The 23,509-nt window shown below is 52.0% G+C and overlaps 2 protein-coding genes across 3 annotated transcripts in view; one reads left to right on the top strand and one right to left on the bottom strand.

Annotated features, from left to right (window-relative positions):
- Positions 1 to 23,509, bottom strand: part of Polr2H (DNA-directed RNA polymerases I, II, and III subunit Rpb8) — a 136,942-nt gene that overhangs the window by 107,895 nt on the left and 5,538 nt on the right. The window lies entirely within an intron of this gene.
- Positions 23,023 to 23,509, top strand: part of Epp (Ecdysteroid phosphate phosphatase) — a 41,911-nt gene continuing 41,424 nt past the window's right edge. The window contains exon 1 of the mRNA XM_089549589.1: positions 23,023 to 23,215. Within this exon, the coding sequence (XP_089405715.1) occupies positions 23,160 to 23,215 (56 nt within the window). The 5' untranslated portion in view covers positions 23,023 to 23,159. The remainder of the gene's footprint in view (positions 23,216 to 23,509) is intronic.

Raw genomic sequence — 23,509 nt, 5'->3', positions numbered from 1 at the left:
AATGATAGAGGCCCGTGTACTGTGCGATGTCAGTTCAAGCTAAAGAATCTCAGGTGGTAGGAATTACCTGCATCCCTCCACTACGGCGTCCCTCATAGGCCCGAGTGGCTTTGGGACGTTAAACCCCACATAAAACCGAAACCAAGCAACGCAATCGCGACGAGAAGTTGACAGCGAGTTGGCGTAATTCCGGAAGCCGCCGCTCACAAAGGAAGCGAGCAGCGACACGCCAGTCGTGCGCCGCCGCCAACAAGCAAACGACGTACAAAGGAGTTAAAGGGGAGGATGCGCCTCAAACACGGCGCGCGCCTGGAAACCGCGGCAGCATCACGCGATGCGAGCATGCGGGGCGCAGGGCAGCGCCAGCTGCGCAACAACCAACACGTCCCGCCCCGTGCACGCATGCACAGCACGCGCAGGCAGCAAACGCCCCGATGGCTGGCACGCACGGCGGAACGGTCCCGAGGTGCGGTAACACAGGTAGCGCTCGCATAAATACGCCTCCCGAACACGACCTTTTCATACCAAGGAGCGGCCGTGCATCGCATACCACAAGGCAGGCTGTCTCCGGGAAGGGAATAGACGAAGAGAGACCTGCTAATGGACGCGGAGGTCCCTGGTTCGGCCCCTTGCACTAGTGCCTCCCCCCACCTTTCCACGGGGCGCGAAAAACGGAAGAAAAAAAATCGGCAAGATGTATACGTACGCCGTGAATTGTCCGGCTACATTGTCCGACTCGATTGTCCGACTAGACTTCCGACTAGACTTGCGACTAGACTTGCGACTAGACTTGCGACTAGACCGTCCGACTAGACTGTCCGACTAGACTATCCGACTAGACTATCCGACTAAACTGTCCGACTAAACTGTCCGACTAAACTGTCCGACTAGACTGTCCGACTAGACTGTCCGACTAGATTGTCCGACTAGATTGTCCGACTGGTTGTTCGACTATAAAGTCCGGCTAGATAGTCCGGCTACAGCCCACATGGAAGCTACTTAACGTGGACAAGCACGTCCCCTTCGAAACGCAAAAGCCACGTTCGGGGATCGAACCCACAAAACCCCGAACTTAATATGAGACACCGCGGCAGTGCTTCGGTGCCCCTTTGCACTGAGCTTTGGACTGCTTTTCCCCACAAATCAGAAGCATAAACAAGGTCGGTCGCGCGAAGTAACTCCAGCCCGTATGTACGCAGCAATCGGATTCCTCGCTACATAGCAGCACGCAGCCTTTACACCCTGAAAACAGCCCCGCACTTTTCGCCTCCCTTGAAATTGACACAAGTGTCGAGGATGCACCACCTCCTTCCACTGCCCCACCGTGATATAACACTATCGGTGTGCACCAGCTCAACGCAAGCTTTTCCGCCACGACACTGCTCGATGCCGACGCAGTTTACGACCAGAAAAAGCAAAAAGGCCAGTTTAACTATTATCCGAGAACAGGGACGTATTCAAAAGGGAGAAGTTCGTTACCTTAGGTCACTCCCGAAAAAAAAAAAAAATCCTGACTACATGCAGTCTGAGTTATATGCAAATTATAGCCATATATGGAACGGCAGCTCCTAACGTAACAGACTTCATGCATTGCTCGCACCTGTTTCATCAGCGAATCCGGCGTAATCCGGTACCAGACACGCAGTGCGCTCAAATTAAAAAAAAATGTAAGCGATGAAGGCGATGTGTGCAACGTAAACCCATAGAACGTCCGCGCAGGAGTTCCATTCCTGCTCTTGGAGCATTTTCAAGCTAAAACGAACACGAACGCACCTTTTCACTTCAAATAAAATCAAAGTTTATTAGCCACCTGGAGAATTTCAGATGGAGTACTCCTACTTCACAAAGTATTTCCTCTTCCGAGAGCACTATACAGAGATCCCGTTTGCAAGTTTGGCACGAGCAGTTATACTCACGATTCGGCGCTGATATAGCCGTCGATCGGTACGGACAGTCACCCCCCTCCCTCCAGAAAACAAAAAAATAAACGAAACTCAGACCAGAACTGCCCAAAACTCCAATACCCAGCAACGCCGGACGCAGCGAATATGCCACCGCTCATTCTCGCTCGCGCAATACGAACTTCAGCGAGTGTACGTAAGTTACGTAACTGTTTTATCGTCCTAAGCATCCTGAACACAGGACACCTAGCTTAAATGCTCTGTGCTACGTGCCCTGTGTTCTGCACGCTTAAGATGATACAACGGTAACCACGCGCTCTGACATGCCTGACCACAGCTCTCGGTCCCTCGTTCGTCTACGCGGCGTAGCATAAACAATCGCCTCCTGTCACGCCCAAGTCGCGTGAGTAGCACGCGCCCGAGTGCTGCGCTTGACGGAGAAGATAATCAGCAGTAGTCCCCGCATGCATCAATCCGCTCAATGTTGTCATCCTTATAGTGGAGCACGCCAGCGCTCCGGCGTGCCAGAGCCCGTCGTCCGCTCACACAAACAACGGCCCCGCCAATCAGGCGTGCACTTCCACGCGCGTCCCCAGAGTCGCTGGCGCGCGAACCAGGGCCGGCGGCGGTAGGGGAAAGGGTGGCGTGCACAACGAGAGCAGAAAACCAGATAAAAACTAAACGAAAACGGAGAGGCAATGAAAAGAGAGACTGAGAGAGGAAAAACAGTGGCGAAGCTCGCGTGCATGTCAATACACACACATAGGCTCGGGCCGTATCCGTCGAGCGCGGCAGTGCACCCCCCCCCCCCCTCACCCTCCCCTTTTCGCGCACTGCAATCGACGTGGTGGTGGCGGCGGAGGCGGGTGCTGCTGCCGCTGCGAGCGCGATCGATATATACACAGTATGCGGCCGGCCCGGCAAGGCCGTCCTCCGGCCCGACCGACCTTGGGGACGACCTCAGAGGCGCAGGAGGCTTTCCCCCGCAGCTCGGGCCCGGAGTTCGGCTTTTCTCCCAGACCTCCGCCTCCCACTCCTACAGCTCCTCCTCGCCACCAGAGGTCGCGGCACGGCGGAGAGCGGCGGCGGTAAGTGCTGCACTGCTGAGCGCACCGGGTGGATAGCGAATCCGAAGGCAAAAAAATAATAATAAGAGAGGAGCCAAGCTTAGTCATCGCGTGCACACGTAAAGCTGGCGGTAACGGCGAGTGGGCGTTCCTCTAACTGTCTACGTAAGCTCACCCACATTGTTCGACGTCATGCGAGCGGCGCGACGCACACGGAGACGCAGAACGCGCAGATGCGAATGGATCCGATGTTATTGCGCACCGGTCCTGCTTCATTCGCTCAAAGAGGAAAGCCGAAGCCACTGCCGCCGGCGAAACCCCGCAATCGGAAACATCCTAAATGCAGGGCGGTATGCGGAAGTGCGACGTCAGTGCTATGCTGGCAGAGTGTGTGTGTACGTGTAGAAATCAATATGACGGGCACAGCGGCGCTTCCAGAAATTTCGTCGTCGTGCGTGCACGAAGCTGCAAAAGGAAAAGAGGAGGGCAGAGAGAGAGAAGGGGAGGAGGAGGGCACGGGAGTCTTCGAGGCCCCAACGACGGGCAGCAGTTAGACGAGACCAGGGTCCTTTAATATCCTTAACGGCCATGAAAACTTCCCCCGCGGTTTCAGCTTCAGGAGCGAGCCAGGTAGAAAGCGTTAGTTTGAAAGACTGTATACTTAGTAGATACAGTTCACGAATTTTCTTTTCACACAAACACGGGGAGCAATTTGTGCGTATGTTCTACGCTTTCGCGGTGCTTTTTTCCGCGCGCGCTGCAGGAGAAGGAGAATGCGATCTCTGTTGTCATGCTTGTTTCAATAACACAGATCTTTCAGTTAAAAGGCGGTGCCCTCCATTCGACGGGGCGCCACGGTGCGGCCACTCTATAGGCAGCGCATAATATCACCTCATATAGTCCCATAGCGTTGCACAGAAGTCCCATGACAAACATATCGAAGTACCCTGATGAGACGAAATAAGGACGGTCAAATTCGTATGAGGACCAAGGGTTACATGACAGCACAAATGCAAAATCTGTACTTTTGTAGTGCCTAGGCACGGCTTCTTCCAGCATTAAAGAGAGCAAACACTAAAGGAAACACACGCCGCAATTTACTACCTTCTTGCTTCTTCGTCGACCGTTCGGAAAAAAATATTGCCGGGCTCATTTTTCATTGAAAAAGGTTACTTAAAAAGTAACGAGTTCTGTGCGCGGTTCGCATTCATGCTATAGGACAGCAATCATAGGGCTGTGCTGTACAATAATGAAGTGTTCTCTTTGAAACTTAACCAGAGTGCACGCTGCGCAACACCGCCAGAAAGGCGTCATGCGCGTCACGTATGAACGTGTGAGCAGTTCACACAACGAAAGTGTGTAGCAAAAAAAAAACGCTTTCTTCGGTACAAACGCAACTGTGAGGTGTGTACGTACACGGTCAATCACACTTAGAGGGAACACGGCACCGCGTGGCTGTGCACAAGTTGAGCACTATTGCGACCAAGCCGGTGGCAAACTGGGGCAAAGTTACAGATGACACGAAGCACCACGTTGAGGTCCCTCTCCTCTTGCGTCACCCTCTATTGATTCATGAACGGGTTAGATGCAATGGCACTCCTCAGGTACGTGGCCACGCGGAGCTGTGTTCCCTCTAAGTGTGATTCACCCTGTACGTCGTTCTCACAATCCGCTCGGCGGCTGCTCTGTGTGTTAGTATAACTTTTCGCTACGAAAAAAAAAAAATGGAGCGACGAAAGGTGCAGTAAATGCTCGCGCGCCTGAAATGAAACAATGAAATGCTTTTGCGATGAGGTCGACAAACGATATAGAATATACGGCTTCCTTTTTTTCCTCTGTTAAGCCAATAAGGTCACCGTATAAGGAAAAGAAAGCGCCGAGATCTGCGTTTTCTCAATAACCTGGTTATGACAGACTTTATGTACGGCAAGCAACATAAGGTTATGATGCATCAAAGACGGTAATTCTGTTATAATCACAACGTCCACCGATCGCTGTCGCACTAAGCGTAGAAAGTTGGGCTAGTTGGTTGGTAGTACTATTGTGATACATTCCAGCGGCTAAAAAGACAGGGACGAAGGTAGACGAGACAGGACGAACGCCAGGGGAAGACAGGGGAACGCTGTCGCACAATGGACACATAGCAGCTTATTCGTTCAGGTGTTACTGAATATTTATTTATTTATTTATTTATTGAATTTTATTTATTTATTAAACTCGCGATCAGCACCCCCCGCCCCCTTTACGATGAGTCTCCAGTAACAAATCGGCAAACAATTTAACCTGGAGCGTTTGCTGTAGTGCGACCCGACCGAGAACAGCTCTGGCCCGTACAAAAATTCTGCAGTCCTCCATTCCCGTCCTAATCAATCGTCCACCCTGCAGCCGCCGCAGAAATTGGTGACATGTTTACAGTATACATAGCGATACCCGTATATGCCGGAACACAGTCAGCGTGAATTATACGATTTTAAATGCCAATCGCACCGATTTAGCTAGCAGCGTCTTTCAATTAACATCAGCGCCATAAACTTACGCTCATGTTTGCCCTACAATCATCCCAATTTACGCGACAATCACCGTTGAATAACCGATAACCAATTTTTACCGTTTCATATTAACGGTTTTTTTCTCCTCTTCACACGCCTTGCGAGAATATTCGTACGAGATAGATTTTATTTAGCTTGCTAGAGCGCGAGAGAGCCGAGGACTTAATGCGAAGTCTGAAGGCTCCGACGAAAACAAACTTGGCTGTACTGTCAAAGCGGGAGAAGTGACAACGCTGTCGTGGACGTGAAACGGAAAAAAAAGCTTCCCGCCACGGACGCGCGTCGCTGACCTCTTCCACGCGGCGCAGCTTCGAACCAAGGGCAACACGCCGACGTTTCCTGAACTGCTATCCTTCAAAACAACGCGGACTCGTGCGAAAGAGGAAAGACGCGGGTCGTTGACCGCCACAACCCGAGTCCGAAAGCCGCGAAAACGGCCCGCACAATGCCGAGATTGACAGTTTTCTCCTTCACACGTCCGACTCGCGGCTATTTGTTTAATGGCTCATACTGTCGTCTGCTAACAAAGCGTGTCACACGCGTTTAACTCGGGAACGAAAAAGAAAAGAAGAAAACGAATGGATGCTTCAGACAGAGGAGGAAAAACTGAACCTAGAAGCCATGTTTGATGACTGTAGATTAATTAGTTAATTAATTATATGCAAAAATGTCGAAATTGCGTCGAAATAGCGCGGACGTCGATATAGCCACGTGTACGGTGTGACGTCAAATCCACCGGAAGTCGTCACGGCATAGTGAAAATTGCCGCAGAATGGTCGGACAAACGTCGGATTTGTGTCAAATTAGATGGAAAAATGTGTAATTAAGCGTAATTAACACTTAACATCCCCGAAAGATGTATAATTTGGATATCGATATAGCCACGACGGGAAAATGTGACGTCACATCCACCGGAAGTCGCCACGGCATAGTGTCCTCGGCTTTCGCCTCTCAACACTTTAGTTGCGAAAGTGTCCTCGCAATTTTTCACGACCCACGGGAAAACCGGTTTTCTGGGCTGTGGGAGAGAACGTGGGGGAGCTAAATCCTCAACTCTTCCCCGCACTACGAGCAAAGCCCTGTGTCCAATAAGGCGGCGCCCGTCGACCTCTTTCCGAAAAGGTAGGAAACCTCACGGGCGCCATTTTGTTGCCCAGCGCGTAGCTTCAGCACTGCAGGCCGGAGCAGGAGGCGAAAATTCCATAAGACACACCCGCAGCCTTTCGCAGTGCTCCACAGACAACAAAATGGCCGCCGCTTTGACGTCAGTGAATTAATAATCCTCTCCTTCTTGAAATGTATTTCATTATTATTTCACAGAAAAAGCCGAAATACCAGGAGAAAAAAAGGCGAAAACTTATTTATTGTATGGCTCCCACGCAAATTTTTCTGTAGATCCACAGTTTCTCCTCAGATGGGAACTCCTCACACAAGAACGTGGTGTTCAAACACCTTTGCCAACAGGTGTCCCCGTACTCGATCAGTTGAGAGACCGCTTTGTTGTCAGCGGAAATCATCAAGCGCGAAAAACTTTCCACCCTCTATGCTTTTACAACACTGTACTTCCCTGCAGCAAAAAAAAAACCTACACGCGAAGACAAAACAGCTCCGTTCCCTTCTCTCTTCTACGTCTGGCGAGCTCAATGGATCCGCGACAATTTCGGACCAACACCACATCCGGTGTAAAAACAAAAAAAAAAATACAACGGGGGGGTGGGGGGCAGGCTCTCAGTGCGTAAGAGCGGACTACGCGCAACCACCAGAGAGAGTCGAGCCAGCAAGCATCGCCTCTTTCGGGCACTAGCACGCTCTCGGCCGCCGCCGCCGCTCGCCGGTAGCCGGCCTAGCCCTAAGCTCGGTCCCCAAGGTCATATTTCCCAAGCCGCGCGTACCTAATTGCCGCTCAAGCGTCGCTCTCCCTTTCTCGCTCATAAAAAAAAAGAAAAGAAATAGCACAACAAAAGAAGAACAAATGGCGGCGCGCGCAGAAGCCGCAGCAACGCCGCCATGTGACGGACGGTCCAAGGGCAGCCGAGGAAAGAGCGGCGGGCAAGGGAGAAGACGGGGTCGGCTTCGCCGCGATGCAGCGAAGCCGGCGCAGGCAGCATCCTGAGCGCGTCGGCTGCGTTGCGGAGCGCGCGGTCGCATTTTTATTGAAACACGGCTCGCTCGCGCGCGCTGCGCCGCTCGGCTCAATGCCATGGTCGCGGCCCGGCGCGAAAGCGAGGCCACGGTCAGGGCCGTTCGGGCTAACAACCTTCCGGCCGTCGCCGCGTCGCGCTGCCGGCGGCGAAAGCATGGCGGTGCGCTGCTGGCAGTTTTCAGCGGCGGGCAAAGAGCTGGACGCTCGGATGCTGTGTACGGGCTCGGCGGACGGCTACACGACTACGTACAGAGTTCTCGAAAGTAGCTACGAAAGCATTGGAGTCTAGGAGAGCAGCCTGCCGAACGATCTGTACTGCTTCTTATATGCAAGACAGCCCAGCGCTGCTAAAGCCGAGCGGTAAAAGAACGCATACGCAGTAGCCTTCAGAAAGATACTGCAGTGAGCTATGCTGTGCAAGGTGAATACCTCCCCAAACACAGGCTGAAGTCAAGCACACACTCATTTAAGCTGGCTGGGTACAGAGCTGATAACACTACTGCTTGTCCCCCTCCCGACCTGAGTAAAGAGACGCTGATATCGTTTAGCTCCGCAGATTGCGAACGATCTCGCAGCTCCACCGGATGAAATTCCAAAGCTATGAAGGGAGGAAAGTAAAAAAAAAAACATTGAGGCACAAAACCCGTGTAATCGCCTCACTTATTTCATCGAGCCCTCTTTAAGACTATGATCAATTTTCCTTTCTATTGTAGCCTAAATTCAACCCAGCTCCGTTATAGCGCGGCTGACAGCCTGCTTCTCTGCCAAATCCATGCTTGTCGAGCTGAAACGGGACAGAAAGAGAGGTTTGCGTTCTTCGCGCGCTTTTGCAACACTTTCGCATGATCGATCCGCGAGGCGGTGGCGTTCCCCCTGCTTCGCGAGGCGCTCGGACTCGAAAGGAACGCGGTGGCCGAGCTGCCCCCGACATCCGGTGCGGCCGCTCCGACCTTGGGGCAGCAAAGACGACGGCTGCTGCGCGCGGACAGCCCGTCGTTGCTCGGACAATGGAGCTGCCTCGACTCCCCCGCTACCATCTCGAAAAAGAAAACGAAAGGAAACCAAAACAGAAAACACACACACAAACACAGAGGGTTACGAAACGTGCCCCCAACCCTCCTCGCATCGGAGCTGGAGATTATTCCGCTGATTTGCATGCCGTCCGGAGGCCGAGTCTTCTCGCCAGCCGACACAAAGGGACAAAACGTGAGGCGAACCCGCAGGGTTTCGCACTTTTGAATACTGCAGCGGCGCTGCGATCGTTCGCCCCAGCAAGGAATGGCGGGAAGTTAATGGATCTCACTAGACTGTCTCCGTCAATGACTTTCATTGCCTCCTCACGGATAGGATGGACGTTAGGAGCTTGGAAGGCGCTAGAACAATCTGTTTCGCGCAAAACTCACCGACGGACAAAGTTAAACACACAGAACAAAAGGGAAGGAGGGGAGAGGAGCGATATATTTTGTACGGGAAAGCAGCCCTGAACCCTATGCGGACTTGGCTCAAAAGTAAAAGGCAATGCATTTATGCAGGTGCCAGCACGAATTCATATAGCGTGCGTCTTTCCGCAGGCATGCTCGACGGCTGCTAGAAGCGACAGGGGCGCAGTAGGGAAAGGACCGGTTCCCATGTCCAACCGCCGACTCCCGAGTGGTGTTCCACCTGTCCACTTACAGTCGCTCGGCGCGCACCATGAATTCCAAGCCGCGAAGCCTAGATTCCCGCACGCAGCCCTAAAATGACGCCAACTCGCAAAGCATTGTCGCACGCGGCGGCTCAAAATGGTTTACAAAAAAATAAAGACAAGCCAAAGTAGGGACAAGAGGAGGCTGAGTCAAAGTGGCACGCACACGGTCAAAGGGGGCGTGGGAATGACGCCCAATCAGCGCGGCGTCACGGCCCTGAACGCATTCCGAGAAGCAAACGAGTGCTTTTCTCTCTCTCTCTACTTCAACCCTTTCCCTCGACGCACGTTGCTGACAGCCAAGCTGAGGAGTGTACGGAAAGCTTGCAAGGACGAGGCGGCATTTCACTTCTGGAAGCCCGCCCGCACACGGACCCTGCCGCACACGGGGCGGCAGTCGGCCGCATTCGTAATTCTTTTGACAAACAACCGGCGCATGCATGCATGCATGCATAGCTCGCTTCTCGCGGTCCGAGGACGGGCGACAGAGATCATCGCGTGACGCAACCGCTCCCAGGCACGCGGAAAATGCTCCTTTCCCGGCGAAAAGTGGTCGAGGTGGATTTTGTCCGTGAGGTGGATGTGCAGCGATAAGCACGACGGATCGATTATTCATGACGAAAAACTGCGCTTAACAAAACTGGAAACGCGCACGGAAGAACAGAAAAAGCTGCAACACACCGGCACAGAAGTGTACAGTCAGACAAACCGTCTACCATACACGAAGTAGTCCAGGGCCAGCCACCTTGCCCAGCAAAAAATCTCGCATGAGTAGTACACTGGCCTGCCGCAGTAATCACTCTATAGTGCTAGTTCATTTCCGGTTATCTATGTCCCTGTAAGGCCTCCCAGCCTGCGAGGCTTGGGTTACTTCGACTTCCGGTTACAGACCGGGCGAAAAAAAAAAAGTAACACTCGTAGGCTAATCAATGGCTCAATTAATTACCTACTGCACAGAGTAAGCGGCCTTTCGATAAGGGGTCATAACGGGCTTTTATCGCTCTTTTTATCGCGTTCCTCCTATGCGCCCTGAAACTCCTGGCTCCTCCACCGTATTCGTGCTTTGAACAGCGCTGAGCAGTTCGCCTGAACGTCGCTAGTGGCGCAACAGTCTGCGAACCTCCTCCTAATTTTGGGCCAATCCAGTAGCCAGACTTTGATACAAGCGTTTCGCGGGGAGCTCTGGCGTAATAGACAATAGACACTCTCAGCGGCCAGCAGGCGAAAGCGGCGGGGTGGAATGAATAAACAACTTTACGCCGATATATTGTTTGGTTGCATCATATTCTGGTTACAACACACAGCTACAATGGATGACAATGGGGACCATTAGAACAAGCTGAGGCTATCGGTTAGGGGCACAGAGTAATGGGGGGGAACCACGAATACATAAACTGCTCACTGTCCACGTCAAAACCGGAAGCCAAAGCCAGAACTGAAACCAGGTAGTTTGGGGGGAAAGGAAAGGGAAAGGAAAAAGAATGAGGAGGCCACATTTGACCGGCACGTCTCCCCCAACGTTCGTTTTCCTCCCAACAGTTTGACTTGCATTCTCCTCGACCATTACGGCAACAGCGCATTAAGTAGAGCAAGGACGCTGCATTTTTTTTTTTTGCGTTTTTCATACTGCTTCATTTTTTTCATACTGCTGAGAACGGATCTCGACCACCATAATATGCACGGACATGCGCACACGAACCGGTCTCAAAAATAACGGATCGGAAAGAGGGCCCGACGAAAGTGGGGCTCAGACGAAGAGAAAACGAACCAGAGAAAAAAGTATTACCCGCGTAACCTGCTCCAGAAGGAAAATAATGGGGGAAAAAAAACTTCGCTCGTAAACGGCGCCTTCGACCTTGGACCGACCAGCCAGCTCCGCGAGCCCCGTCTCAATAGTGCAACTCCAACAATAGCAGCAAACAAACAACACAAACAAAAAAAATCTCGGAGAGAACCACGCAAGCAGAAAGCAACCGACCACCCCGTTGCCGCCACGCCGTGGGGCTTCCGCGAACGCGGACCCTTGCCTCGGATGCGGGCAAGGCTTCGGTAGGCAAGGCGGGGGGCTTCTGCGAAGCGCGGCTCAATCGAGGCGGCGAGACAGTTCGCTTTTAATGGCCGTGCGCGCCACCTTGGAAGGTGTGCGCATGCTCGCGAAACATAGGACGCGCCGCGTGTTCCCCCACTTTTTTTTTTTTTTATGGTGCCGTCGTCCTTCGCGAGGCGGCGCTGTCTCCCACGCGGCTGCATCGGACCTGAAAAGATCTTTGACAACGGCCTTGGTAGCACACTGCTGTTTGAGGCCCGGGCCGGAGCGCTGCGGACACTGGTGTACCGCCGTCGCTTCGATGCAACATCAGAAGCACAGGCAGCACTATGCCGAGCGTGTGGCGATGCGGAGGAGACCATCGAGCACCTGGTGATGTCGTGCCAGAGACTCCATCCGATGCCGACAGAGGGCACCACATTCCCTCAGGCGCTCGGCTTTCACGATCCTGCGGTGGACGACGAGGGAGACAACTCCAAGCTCAAGAGCGAGGGTGTGCTGCGAACCAAGCGTCGACTGACTCTTTGGTGGCGCACTGTGTCTAACCGCGCGAAACCGCGGAGTCGAATGTGAACGCGGTCAATGAGCGCACTCCTTGCTCTGAACTTTACGTTTCTTTTTTATTTTCTATTTTTATTTTTTTCTCTCCTTTTTTTGTGCACTTTCACCTCGTTTTTTGTTTTTTTTTGTTTTTTTTTTGGTCTGGGTGCTCACTTTAGTGGTGCCCGCCCGTTACAAAGGGTACGGCCTCAAGTATCTATCTATCTATCTATCTGAGATGGCGGGCGATTCCGGGAACCGCGGCAACTTGCCGCCAGCCGCGCCATGTTACACGATAGAGAAACTATGAGAGCTGAGACGACGACATGCGCCCCGATCTCATCGCCTAGAACACGGCGCCGGTAGAACTGCGCATCTCTGATCGGGACCCCGACGGATTCAACGATTACCGTAAATTCCGCTATAAGGCCCGCGGGCAATATACGCTTACAAGGTGAAAAATCTCGGCTTCGCTGACATCTATAGGTGCGGACTACATAGCATTTACTTTTTTTCAATATCGCCCAATATATAGCGTGATATTCATAAAGCGATTCCGTGTACCCGGTACGGAAAATCTAGGAACTGAATGCCGCGGACCCTACGGACTCGGCGATAGTTACCTTCGGGTCTATTTATCCTTATCATCGGCCGTGCCCGACGGCTGATCCGGGCGATAACGCAGGCGGAGCGTGGCTTGAGCCACCGATGAAGGGCGAAAACAATCGCAGTAAAATTGAAGCGAAATACGTAATCAGGAGTTCGACGAAATTTCATCATTCCTGCTTCACCTGCACTCGCCCACTTTTATAAAAGTGATCTCGTGAGCTCTGCACCTTATACAACTCGTTTCCGCGGCGAAGATCGCGCTTCTACGCGTCCAAGTGCTCTCGGGTACACGGAGTAGGAAACACCCACGGCGCGCCTAGCCCTTCTGAGCCAGTGATCATGTGACGAGAGTAACGTCAAATACTGGGGATGACTAGGCAGTCGCAGCGCTAAGCTATTAGCTGCTACAGCTAAACCATGGGAGTGCGGTTGCTAGCTTTGCGCCAATGGATGCGGTGCACGCTTTAGTGCTGGCTTAGCCATCAAAGCTTTACTGCGGCCTCGTTTTGTAGTATAGTATAGTATAGTATAGTATAGTATAGTACTTTGAGCCATAACTCCGGCGCTCACATGTTAGCAAATCAGCGCGATATGGCGTCGAGAAGACGCCCAGTGAGGTCACGTGACAGCGGTAATTATCGCTAAGAGGCCCTTGGGAGTGGGTAGGGGGAAGCATTTCGCCCGCAATTATATTTTCACGTACGGGTATTCCTAGCCGCACGTTCTGCTCACCGGGACATGAATTATGGTCGATTTTGTTTTCCACTCCTTCACCTCGGAATGTTCTATAAGTACTTTCGTTTGGGCGAGTTGGTTCATTTCGCATTAAAGGCATATATATACTTGCGCAAGAAACGGGCGACCCATCCCCCTTTTTTAGCACAAGTATACTCCTCGGAATGGTTGGGAGTTGTTTTAATTACACCATGCGGTATCTTGATGGTCGAATAGTCTCCTGTCCCTTTCTACTCCCTCTCCCCCAAACGAACATATCATCCATCAGTGCTTAAACCCGAGGATTAATTTCAAAGCTGCTGGCAATGCTGCTGTAATTAAACATCCCTGTTTCGGCCGTTCATCAGATACGATCGTCCTCGCATGCCCATATATGTATACGCCTGTCCGCGCGGAAATACAAGCGTTCCGGGAAGCATGGCCTAACGCCGCAGGAATGCATACCGACTCTCGCGAACGCGCTTTCGATGACGCCTTTGTCCTCGCACGGCGGCTCGCGCGGGCGTCACGTACGCGGCTCGCCGACCGACAAGCGATGAATGCATTCGGGCGAAAAACGACTCCCCTCGCGCGAATCGCTCGAAACGGGAGAACCTGCCAGGTGCAGGGTTTCTAACAGGTGGGAAGGGGACTGCGTAGTGGAAGGAGTATAATGGAAACCTTTAGCGTACCGTGTTACCGTCACGTAGCTGTACCGGGATCACGCGCGCCGTCAGTAAGCACGAGCAGGTGACCTTGAGAGCGACAGATGGCGCCACAGGTAGGCAGCTCATGCGCGGACCAATCAGAGCGCGCGCACTGGCGGTCGCCGGGCTCCCGGTACTGAGGTAACGGTAACAAGGTGCACGGTATTCTAAAGGTGTCTACAGTCGGATACAACTCAAGAACCAAGCGACGCTTTCTCGTCAAAGGACTCCCTTTCAGCCAATGGCGTCAACCGATTTTCATGAACCTGCTAGCGTGACAATGCTGTGAGCGGCGTGACAATGGAGTGGTAAAGCTACCCCCGATAATGGAGGGAGAGGATTATCCCCTTTAATCTGTCACTCACTGCATTGCTATGTTGGCAGGCTCGTAAGAATCGGCCGATTCCAGCCGATTTCAGCGTGTGTTCCATGCTCGTGGTGTTGGAGTCCCGTATAAAGGCACAGGGCTGCGGGCCCTCGCCAAGATGCCCGACCTTGCCAAGACCGTGCTTCGCGAGCTCCCCGCAAGTGACACGTATCCACAGTACTCACCACCACACGCGCGGAAGCAAAGAAGGAAACGTCGCGAGCGCAGACTCAGAGCCGGAGTATTTCACCGGGTGAGCGAGTTCCGGTCATTACGGCAGACGCGACGCTCTAAGACAACCGAACAGCAATACACCTAGCCTTGTTTGACGCCACTTCCATTTCGCCCGAAGCAATCCCCATTATCTGCATCAAAAACAGATCCATTAAAAAGAAGACTACAGGCTACGAAGCGTATAAACTCTAGACGCGAATACGCCTCTATGGGAGTAAAAAGGGTGTAAAGCTAACCTCTAAGCCCACTCCCTTTCACAAAAGAGTGCGCTAGACGACAGCTTACTCCCTTTTTCACTCCTTTCTGTTTAGGGTGTAGTAGCACGACCGACTGGATGACGCTGTACAGAGTCGGACGGCATACCAACAGCTATCCGAGCCGTACGCACGTACACTGAGAGCGCATGGTACAGAGCGCGCGCGCCTTCTCGGAAACCACGCCCTCGTCGTCACGCGAAGCGACCGAAGGAGGCAGTAGCTGCGCGCGAAAAAGAAAAATTACGCAGCCCCCCAGCCCTACCGGCCGGATCGGTTATCTCTCCCGATGGGCGAACACCTATACAGCGGCTGCTTGTCACCGCCAGCGGTCGGGAGAAAAAGCTTTCGCCCTCTCAATCATCGATCGCCGAGCGACACGGACGACGTCGTCGTCGCACCGCGCCTTCGAAACGCAGATATATATGCAAGGGCGATGCAGGAGTCCCTGTGGGAAGAAGGCAGCGCGCATTTAAAGGGCAACTGCAGCACTCTTTTGAAAGTTTCGCGATATTCAAGGATTCAAATCTATGTAGGCTGTAGGTAAAGCATGCCAAGTGTTTTTGCACTAGCATTTAAAATAGTGACGTAATCGACGATTGAATTTTGCGCTTCTCCTCAATGCACCGGAGGAGTGCAGGAAAACTCAGCGTGACGTCACGGAAGGTATGATTTCAAATTGCCGCTGTCGTCAGCCACACCCTGCCCTGGCGAGTTAGACGCTGCCAAACAACTCTCGGCAGGGTTCGCCTTCGGTGGCGTTGGTTCTTTTCCTTCAGAGCAGGCGTTTGTGCGTTGGAAATGTACCGATACCTTCGATGACGTCATCATGCGCCCCCCACTTGGCGTTGTGCGCTGCGGAGAAGCTTGAAGGGCGTCCGGATTTTAATCAGCGATTACTTCACTATTTAAAGTGCTAGCCCAAAAAGACTTCGCATGCTTTACCTGCAAGTTTCACACATTCGGCCCTCTTAAGCTCGTTGATTTCTAAAACCTATGCAGTTTCCCTTTAAGCGCGCAGAGCAGGCAGCGCTGATAGCGGCCGGCCAGAGAATTAATTGCGGCAGCATTTCCCAGAACTAAACCCGGGGAGGTACAGGTGCAATATCTCTCGCACAGGCGGATGCGCCCGCACGTGCTCGGAACTCGAGCCAGCGAGGCAGCGGAATAGGGCCAGCATTGATCGACACGCGCCAATACTGATCCGGGATCGCCGGGCGAATTACAGCGGCTCCACTCGAAAAGCACGAACGCACGAGCTGTCAAAAAGCAACAAAACAAGTCAATAACACCGGAACAGATTACAGGAGGAATGCATACAATGCTCCGACGTACGTTGATAATCTCTTCTGGTCTGTTCTCAAGCAGCTGTTAAAAGCTATTTATTTTATCAAAGGCTGTGTTATTCTCATGGATCACATAGAAAGCCAGCCAAGCACGCGCGCACTGTACACTCACGAAGACACCGGTGCTCTTTACAGCAACCGAACGTGGGACTTAATTAAAGAGCGCCGATGTTATATCCGGGTTAACCGGGTGAGCTTGGTAGGAGGGATTAAAAAATAAAGTGCGACATAGAAAAGTAAATATGTAGATAGAAAATGTATTATTCCAGCGTTCAAATATATTCCGGCGAGACTGTCGTCGGGTGAGCCTAAAATCACGATGCAGTTCCATTCGGATTTCAAGTGTGTGTGTCGACTGTCGAGACACACGCTTTTGCCGACGCCTACCTCTCTCTGTGATATCGCGAGACTAATGCAGGCACACGCAAATGGGACGCAACGGCCTTGGTTCCTTCATTCATTTTTTTTTAATTCGGAGACTTGCCATATGGCATAGCATGAAGCTAGCTGTACACCTAAACAGATAGCCGCGGTGGGTATTGTGTTGTTAGTTTGCAGTGCGGACAATGGTCCGCAAAACAGCAAAAACAAAAACAAAAATGATAAAGAGCGCAGAGCTTTTCCAGCGTGACTCATCGCACAACCGTCTATAACGAGAACTTGTCAAGTTCTTTTTATAATTCCTACCAGACAGAGGAGTTTTCGAAGCCGCAAGGTTGAAACGAGGGCCTGTTGGTTCTGCATCATTGTCTACTTTCGAAGCCACTCGTAAATGTCTCTACGGTCATTGCCAACGGCGGTGTAAAGGGCGCAGGAAGCACTCGCGTTAGTGACACGGTTTTTTTTTTTTTCTTCTACGGACCGCTTTCTATATGTCTTTTCCCTCATTTTTTTTAACGGCCACGCAGATTAACCTTTCACACACGCCATGCACTTTCTCTCAGCCACCCAGAATGAGGCACCGGAGCGGAAACTGTCCGCGCGAAACGACGAATATTTGGTCGTACATCACCGCTAGCGACGCGTCGGCATCCGCTCTCCGAGACGCGCGCATCTGAATGACACGCGGCTTGTGTAACTGCCCGCCGTTGCCGCCCGCCCTTCCTTCCGCCGCCGGGGGGGGGGCTCTGGTTACATACTTGATGCGAGACAGGATACCCGCCCGCTTAGTGCAAGAATCAGCTCCGCACGGGGGCGCGAGGCCCACCTTCGGCGATATCTGTTACACTGGCGCGAAACAAAGCGCTAACGCGACGCTGCGTACGTAAAAGGCACCTGCTCCACCCTGGCTTCCCACTGCACGTCTCGAAGAACATGGCGTACGAAACAAACTACTCGTTCACCACCGTTTTTGTTCACAGCAATGTCGAATGACATGTTCGGTGTAACGTTCCAGTAGGGAGTAGAAGATCCTAGCATAGTGCTAACAATCATGCACCGCCACCGTACACACCGCAGCCACCAATGCGCATACGCACAATGTGCCGTCCGCGCATGCGCACTAGCGGTTAGCGATCGCGGTACACGGTAGCGGTGAACAGAAGCTGTGTTGTGTTGTGTAGGGTTTAGTGGCGCATAAGCATCTAAGGCTATCATGCGCCAAGCTCAAGGTGTAGGAAAGTTGATTTTTGCAGAATTTCACTAAAAAGCGAAAAACATGGGTGGTGTAAAGAGCCTAAAAAATTAGTTGCTGCTACACTGTAATGCTGGGAAATAAATTTTAGAAATGTTAGTACTAAAACGCTTAAAGAAGGACGAGTAACCTCGGCGACCATCTTTGGCTGGGCAAGGATCCCGACCAACCAAGTGAAGACCTGAGCATTCCTCTGACGAATGCGAGGACTGAGGTGTATCAAAAAGGGGAGAAAAGCTGTGGATCGTAAATTATAGCCTCTCGAGAAAACCTGCTTCTCTTAAAAAGCTACAAACACAAGATATTTTAACAATTGCATTGTCACTTAAGACGAGTGTTGAGTGAAACGAAATGCACTCATTGTAAACTTGAGTGAAGTACTTTTTCCTTATTTTTGCAAGTTTCAAACATGAGAATAAAATGAGTTCATCTGCGCATTTTTCACACACTGGTTTCTCTTGTTTTCTCAGTAGGAAGCTGCGTGTGTAGTGCGTGCGTTCAATGCGCAAACGACATAAAATTATTTCCATAAAACGTTCCTGGTGCCCACAAGTCTTCGGTGAACGGGAGCTGTAGTATAAAACTTTCAAGTCTGATTTTACCATAACGTAGCCCTAAATCGCTACCATGGGGCGCTATCTGTGCACTTGCAGCCGGCCCAAGGACACTTCCTTGCAAGCTATAGGCAACGGTAGTTGGTAGCGCGGCAAGCTAAAAAATACCTGCACATGCGCAATGTATACCTGTACGTGCCAGTGCCTGACGCCAAAGGTGACGACAGCAGCATACGCTAAAGCTATGCTAAAACTCACTTTTTATCTCTGTTGTCTGCCATCGTATGCGAACGCTAAGAACTTAGGAGAAATCAGAAAGAAAAAAATTGGCAGTGGTTTAGCTCTGGTGAAACCTGGAGGATTGCGAAGCGACGAGGAGAGAGAGAGAGGCGATGGAGAGCGCGCGGCAGCGGCGGCGGCCCCGGCACGCTAGCTATGCGCCGCTACTGTGCATGCGCAACTGGCGAGCGCGGCGGCGGCACCTCCGAGTCACCCGCGCAGCGACGGCGCGCCAGCTGTGCGCCGTGTGACGTCACTGCTCCTCGCGCATGCGCAGTGTGGCCTTTCGTCAGCTCCGCGAAATGGCTCGGCGACTCGGGAATATAGTGTTGCTTTCGCAACAAAAAAAAATTACGGAACGAGTCATAAGACAACCGAAAACAACTTTCGTGGCGCAGATTTGAGGGCGCTTTTGCGGCTGACAATTCTGAGAAAATAAAACGCGTTACATACAGACACATATCCTGGCTTCTTGCTTATACTGCTCTCCTTTAATTCCAAAACTCCAATTATCTTCCCACACTGGGTGACGTTGGAAAGAAAGGGTCCGCATATTCTCGCAGCTTTCCGCCGTCATTCATAAGTTGGCGCGCCCTGGCGCTGAGGCCCACCGAGCGGGCCACATCCGGACGCTGTAGGCTAGGCTCATTCGCTTCTGTCGTGAGGCCGTCACCCCTGCGCCGGTCGTAAGCATTATAGGTCCCATTATGCCTAAAGCCGGCGTCCGTCGCCGTCTATGGCAAGGAAATCGGATGATGCAGTACGCCGGTGCATGATGTCACAACTATGCATGCAAGCGGACATGTAGAGCTGTGAATGATGCAACACACTATGACTTAAGCAAGTCATGACTCATAGCCATTCTGCAACGTAGCATGACTCGGCACTCAACAAGTAACGTAATGTAAGGTGCATAGAGTTTTACAAACATGCACAGCCACGCCTCGTAGTCGCGACTCGGCTATTCTGCAACTTAACATGAGTCAGCCCTTTATACTTTCGAATTCTTGCACGTAAGCCGTCTTACCGACGAGAAAGCGTATCAAGCTGAAGCTCGGACCCGGTCTGGAGAGCGAGAAACCTCTACACTCTGCGCTAGTCAGGTCAATCAGGCCGACAGGGTTTCGTAATATGCAAGCTCCGGACAGACGTTCCTGATCGCTCGGTGTGATAGCGACCACCCTGGTCGATTTGTCAACGTGTAAATAAACCAGAGGTGTACAATGCGTCAACAACGTCGACGCCTCTCTTCTGCAACGCATCGCGCTCAACCGAACAAAGACTCCTCCAGCGAAGAATGACACTGTGGAGCAAGACAACGCATCACTATTATAGATAACTATAGGGACCTTTGTTTCCAGCGTTTTTTTTTTTTTTCGGGGGGGGGGGGGGGGGGGGGGTAAGAATCAGGCAATATTTTGAGACGCCAAAATCAGGTGAAAATTAGATTATTCAGAAAAAAAAAGCGTAATTCGGGTTTTTTTTTTTTTGTTTCGGGTAATGGAAACCATGGTTTCCAATTTGACAAAAAACTTTTTACCTAGTTAGGTTTTTTTAATCTATGATAAATAATTCGTTGCGTACGTTACCAACCTCCTAAGGAGCACTCCCGCGTCTGAGCACGACCGGGCTGCATTTATTTGTATAGTGCCAAAACATTCAACATCAAAGCCAAGGTTTTAAGCGCTCAAGGTTCTTGGCTCAAAGCGTCGTGAGAGAGGGTAGCGCTTCACGTAGCGACTCCGATAAGGCGTCTGGTCAGTAGCTATGTTCTGACTTATCGCTTCTAAATCGCCCTGTGCAAACTTATCCTTAAATTAATCTGCCGGACGAAAACGAGCGTTAAAAAGTGTTTCAGACCACTGCTTCACCTAGGACACCTTTCTACAATAAGCACTAGGTATCCACGGGTGTCTCGAGCTTTGTGAACCGGAAAACCAACACAGTCTAGAAGGCTCATTTTCGGTGGCAGATCGGGTTTAACCAGATTCTTTAAAATTTGTTCGGGGTGCAAGAATCCTGATTTTACCCGAAAATGAGGGGCCTATAGATAACTCCGTCCTTGAAAACTTCAGCGCAGCAACGTTCGATCTGGAACGCAAAGCAAATTCGATATCCCACAGCAGCCTCGCCGCGGGCGCGTCCAGAGCATCAAGCCTACGACTATTCACTCTACTCGACCGAAAAACAATGTTGGTTGGTTTATGGGGTTTAACGTCCCAAAGCGACTAAAGCTATGAGAGACGCCGTAGTGGAGGGCTCCGAAAATTTCGACCACCTGGGGTTCTTTAACGTGCACTGACATCGCACAGTACACGGGCCTCGAATTTCTCCTCCAAAGAAATTCAGCCGCCGCGGCCGGGATCGAACCCGCGTCTTTCGGGACAGCAGCCGAGCACCATAGCCACTGAGCCACCGCGGCGGCCGAAAAACAATGTGTACAATGCAGTACTGTTTGTCAACAAACAACCAGGGCGAAACGCATATACAAATGTGGAGGAGGAACGACTTGGTACGCTGAACTATCAGGAAGCCTACGGTGGAAAAGTGAACACGGCAAATGGAAAACTCCACATCACTCCAAGGCGGAAGAGAACGCAACACGAAAACAACAATGAAAAGTGTTTCATAGAAAGCGAAAGAAATGGAAAGAGTAAAAGAGGGTGGGGGTGCAAAAAAGTCCTATCGGGCAGCCAAGTGTGCTGTTGCCAGGCGACCGCGCTGAGTCCGGCGCGGCGCGAAAGGATGGAGAGGCAGGAGAATGCGGAGGAGCGCGTAACGAGGAGAAAGGCAGAGAGAGAGGGAAAGAAAAAAAGAGACAGAGGGCGCAGCAACGCGACTGCGCATGCGTCACCCAGTCCCGAGATGCGCCGCGCGCTGCTACCACTGCATTTCAAGTTCAAGGTCGAGGCGCAAACAAAATACGCGCCGCCGCAGCCGCCGAGCCGCCTGCTGCCTTCCCTCCGCGGACCGCTGCCAACGCCGCTGACGTCAATAACGGAGAGGAAGAGAAAAGTAGGAGGAAAGGGTCGGCTTCGCTCTCGCTGCATCTCCCGCGCGCGATGCAAGCGCCCCCTGCACCCGCCCGCAAGCCAGATACACATACACATGACCGCTGCAGCAGCGGGCGGATGCGGCCGCTCAGAGAGGCAAAAAAAAAAAGAAGTGCAAATGCAATCAAAGAGAAAGAGAGGGCGAAATGCAATAAAGCACTTTCTCTTTCGTCGGCAGACAGGCGATGCCGCATAGCCGCACGTACGATTCTAAAACCAACGGACAGCTGCTGCCGGCATTGTCACTCTGGCTAGCGCATGCCAGTTCTCGCGCAGGTCGATACGATTAGTAACCCGTCGGGGCTGAACCAACTGACGGCACGGCATAAACACATCGATCATTACAAGCGAACACTTGCGCAGCTCAGCCGGGACGTGGTAGGGCCCGGCGCCGCTTTCTACGCTGGAAATGCACACGATGTCTTCAAATCAGCCGCGACAAGCAAAGCTCTGCTTCAGGCGAGTTATCCAAGTTAGGCTCATCAACTCGAGTTTCGTGCAGTGACCTTACAGGTCGGAATCTGGACGAAAATAACGACAAAACGGACGCAAGCCTCTGTAGAAATAGAACCGAAAGGCGCTGTCGCAGAAAACATCCCCGCGCACTAACGTGAGACTCGGGCCATCTGGTGGCGACCTTCCCAACCTGCTGAAGCGTTTGCGACGGTGCGCAGGGAAGCGAGGCCGCGCTCGTGTTTGCGCAAGGTGTGGCGAATGCCGGCCACACCTCTGCGCCTCCAACATCGATGCTTCTCAACTGGGACTGCCCTAAGCGGCTGATCGAACGTCACGTGCCACGATATTGATTACTGGATTCACGGAGCGCCACAGCCACTGTGACCACCGCGGCTGATACATCGCGCTGCAAATGCTTTGTCAAACTGCGCCGTTTTGTGAAGCCATTTCTCGCAGTGTGCTTGGTTATTTCCTTCGGGTGTGAGCACCTGCGTAAATGGCCCCACTACTAGCCGCCGGTCATGGGGATACATTGCGGGCATTATTGTGCGCGTGCAAGGATCAATAAGATTAAATCAAATACAAAACATCAGATTGAGCAGAAAGCACTCAACAAGAAAAAAAAAAGGGAAGAATGAAGCGCTCAAAAAAGGTCAATCTCTCGCGCACGGACCCTTCACGATCAGTGCACAATGGAGTAAACAGAGCTGCTTACGCTGTACCAGCTACGCTCGCGAGCCCTTCGATAACAGGCCAGCTCATCGCTGTTTTGTTGTCGCGGCGAGTGTCGAGGACGCGAGCACTCGTTTGCACCGCGACGGGAAAACGAACACATTTTAGCGAGACGCGTGCACAATAAAAAAGGCTCCCGATAACAGTACAAAGCTCCGTAGGCTGTGCCGTCACTCACTCACACGCTCCAGCCTTCCACGCAGCAGAAAAAAAAAAAGGGTAGACGCGCTAACTTCCACACCGACCGGCTCCGAAGAGTGCAGTAGCGGCTTTCGACCGAGCAAACAGGAATGCCTCCAGCCAGCATCCTGAAGCGCCGAGACGCTCGCCGCCACAGCAGAAAGGGGTGAGCGAAACATATGATTTTGCCTATCGCGGGGATCTGTTGAGGGAGGGCGGATTCAAAAAAAAAAAAAAAAGACGCGTTTCGATGCAACGTTCGCAAAGCGAATGAATGAACAACTGGCCTGTAGGTTGAGTGCCTGTAGGTTTAACGTGCAATACACGGGTAGCACGTGATGTCACAGGCGCCATGAGTGAGTCCAAGCTTAGCTTCCGCAGTAACCATCCGAGCAGGTGGCGAAACGAGGATCAGGAAAACGCGTAGGTTTCTGCTGTAGTTCTGGTCTCAAATATGGCG

Source organism: Amblyomma mixtum, chromosome 6, assembly GCF_055824585.1.
Source record: "Amblyomma mixtum isolate Tamu chromosome 6, ASM5582458v1, whole genome shotgun sequence".
Taxonomy (NCBI): domain Eukaryota; kingdom Metazoa; phylum Arthropoda; class Arachnida; order Ixodida; family Ixodidae; genus Amblyomma; species Amblyomma mixtum.
This window is presented reverse-complemented; position numbering and strand designations above follow the sequence as displayed.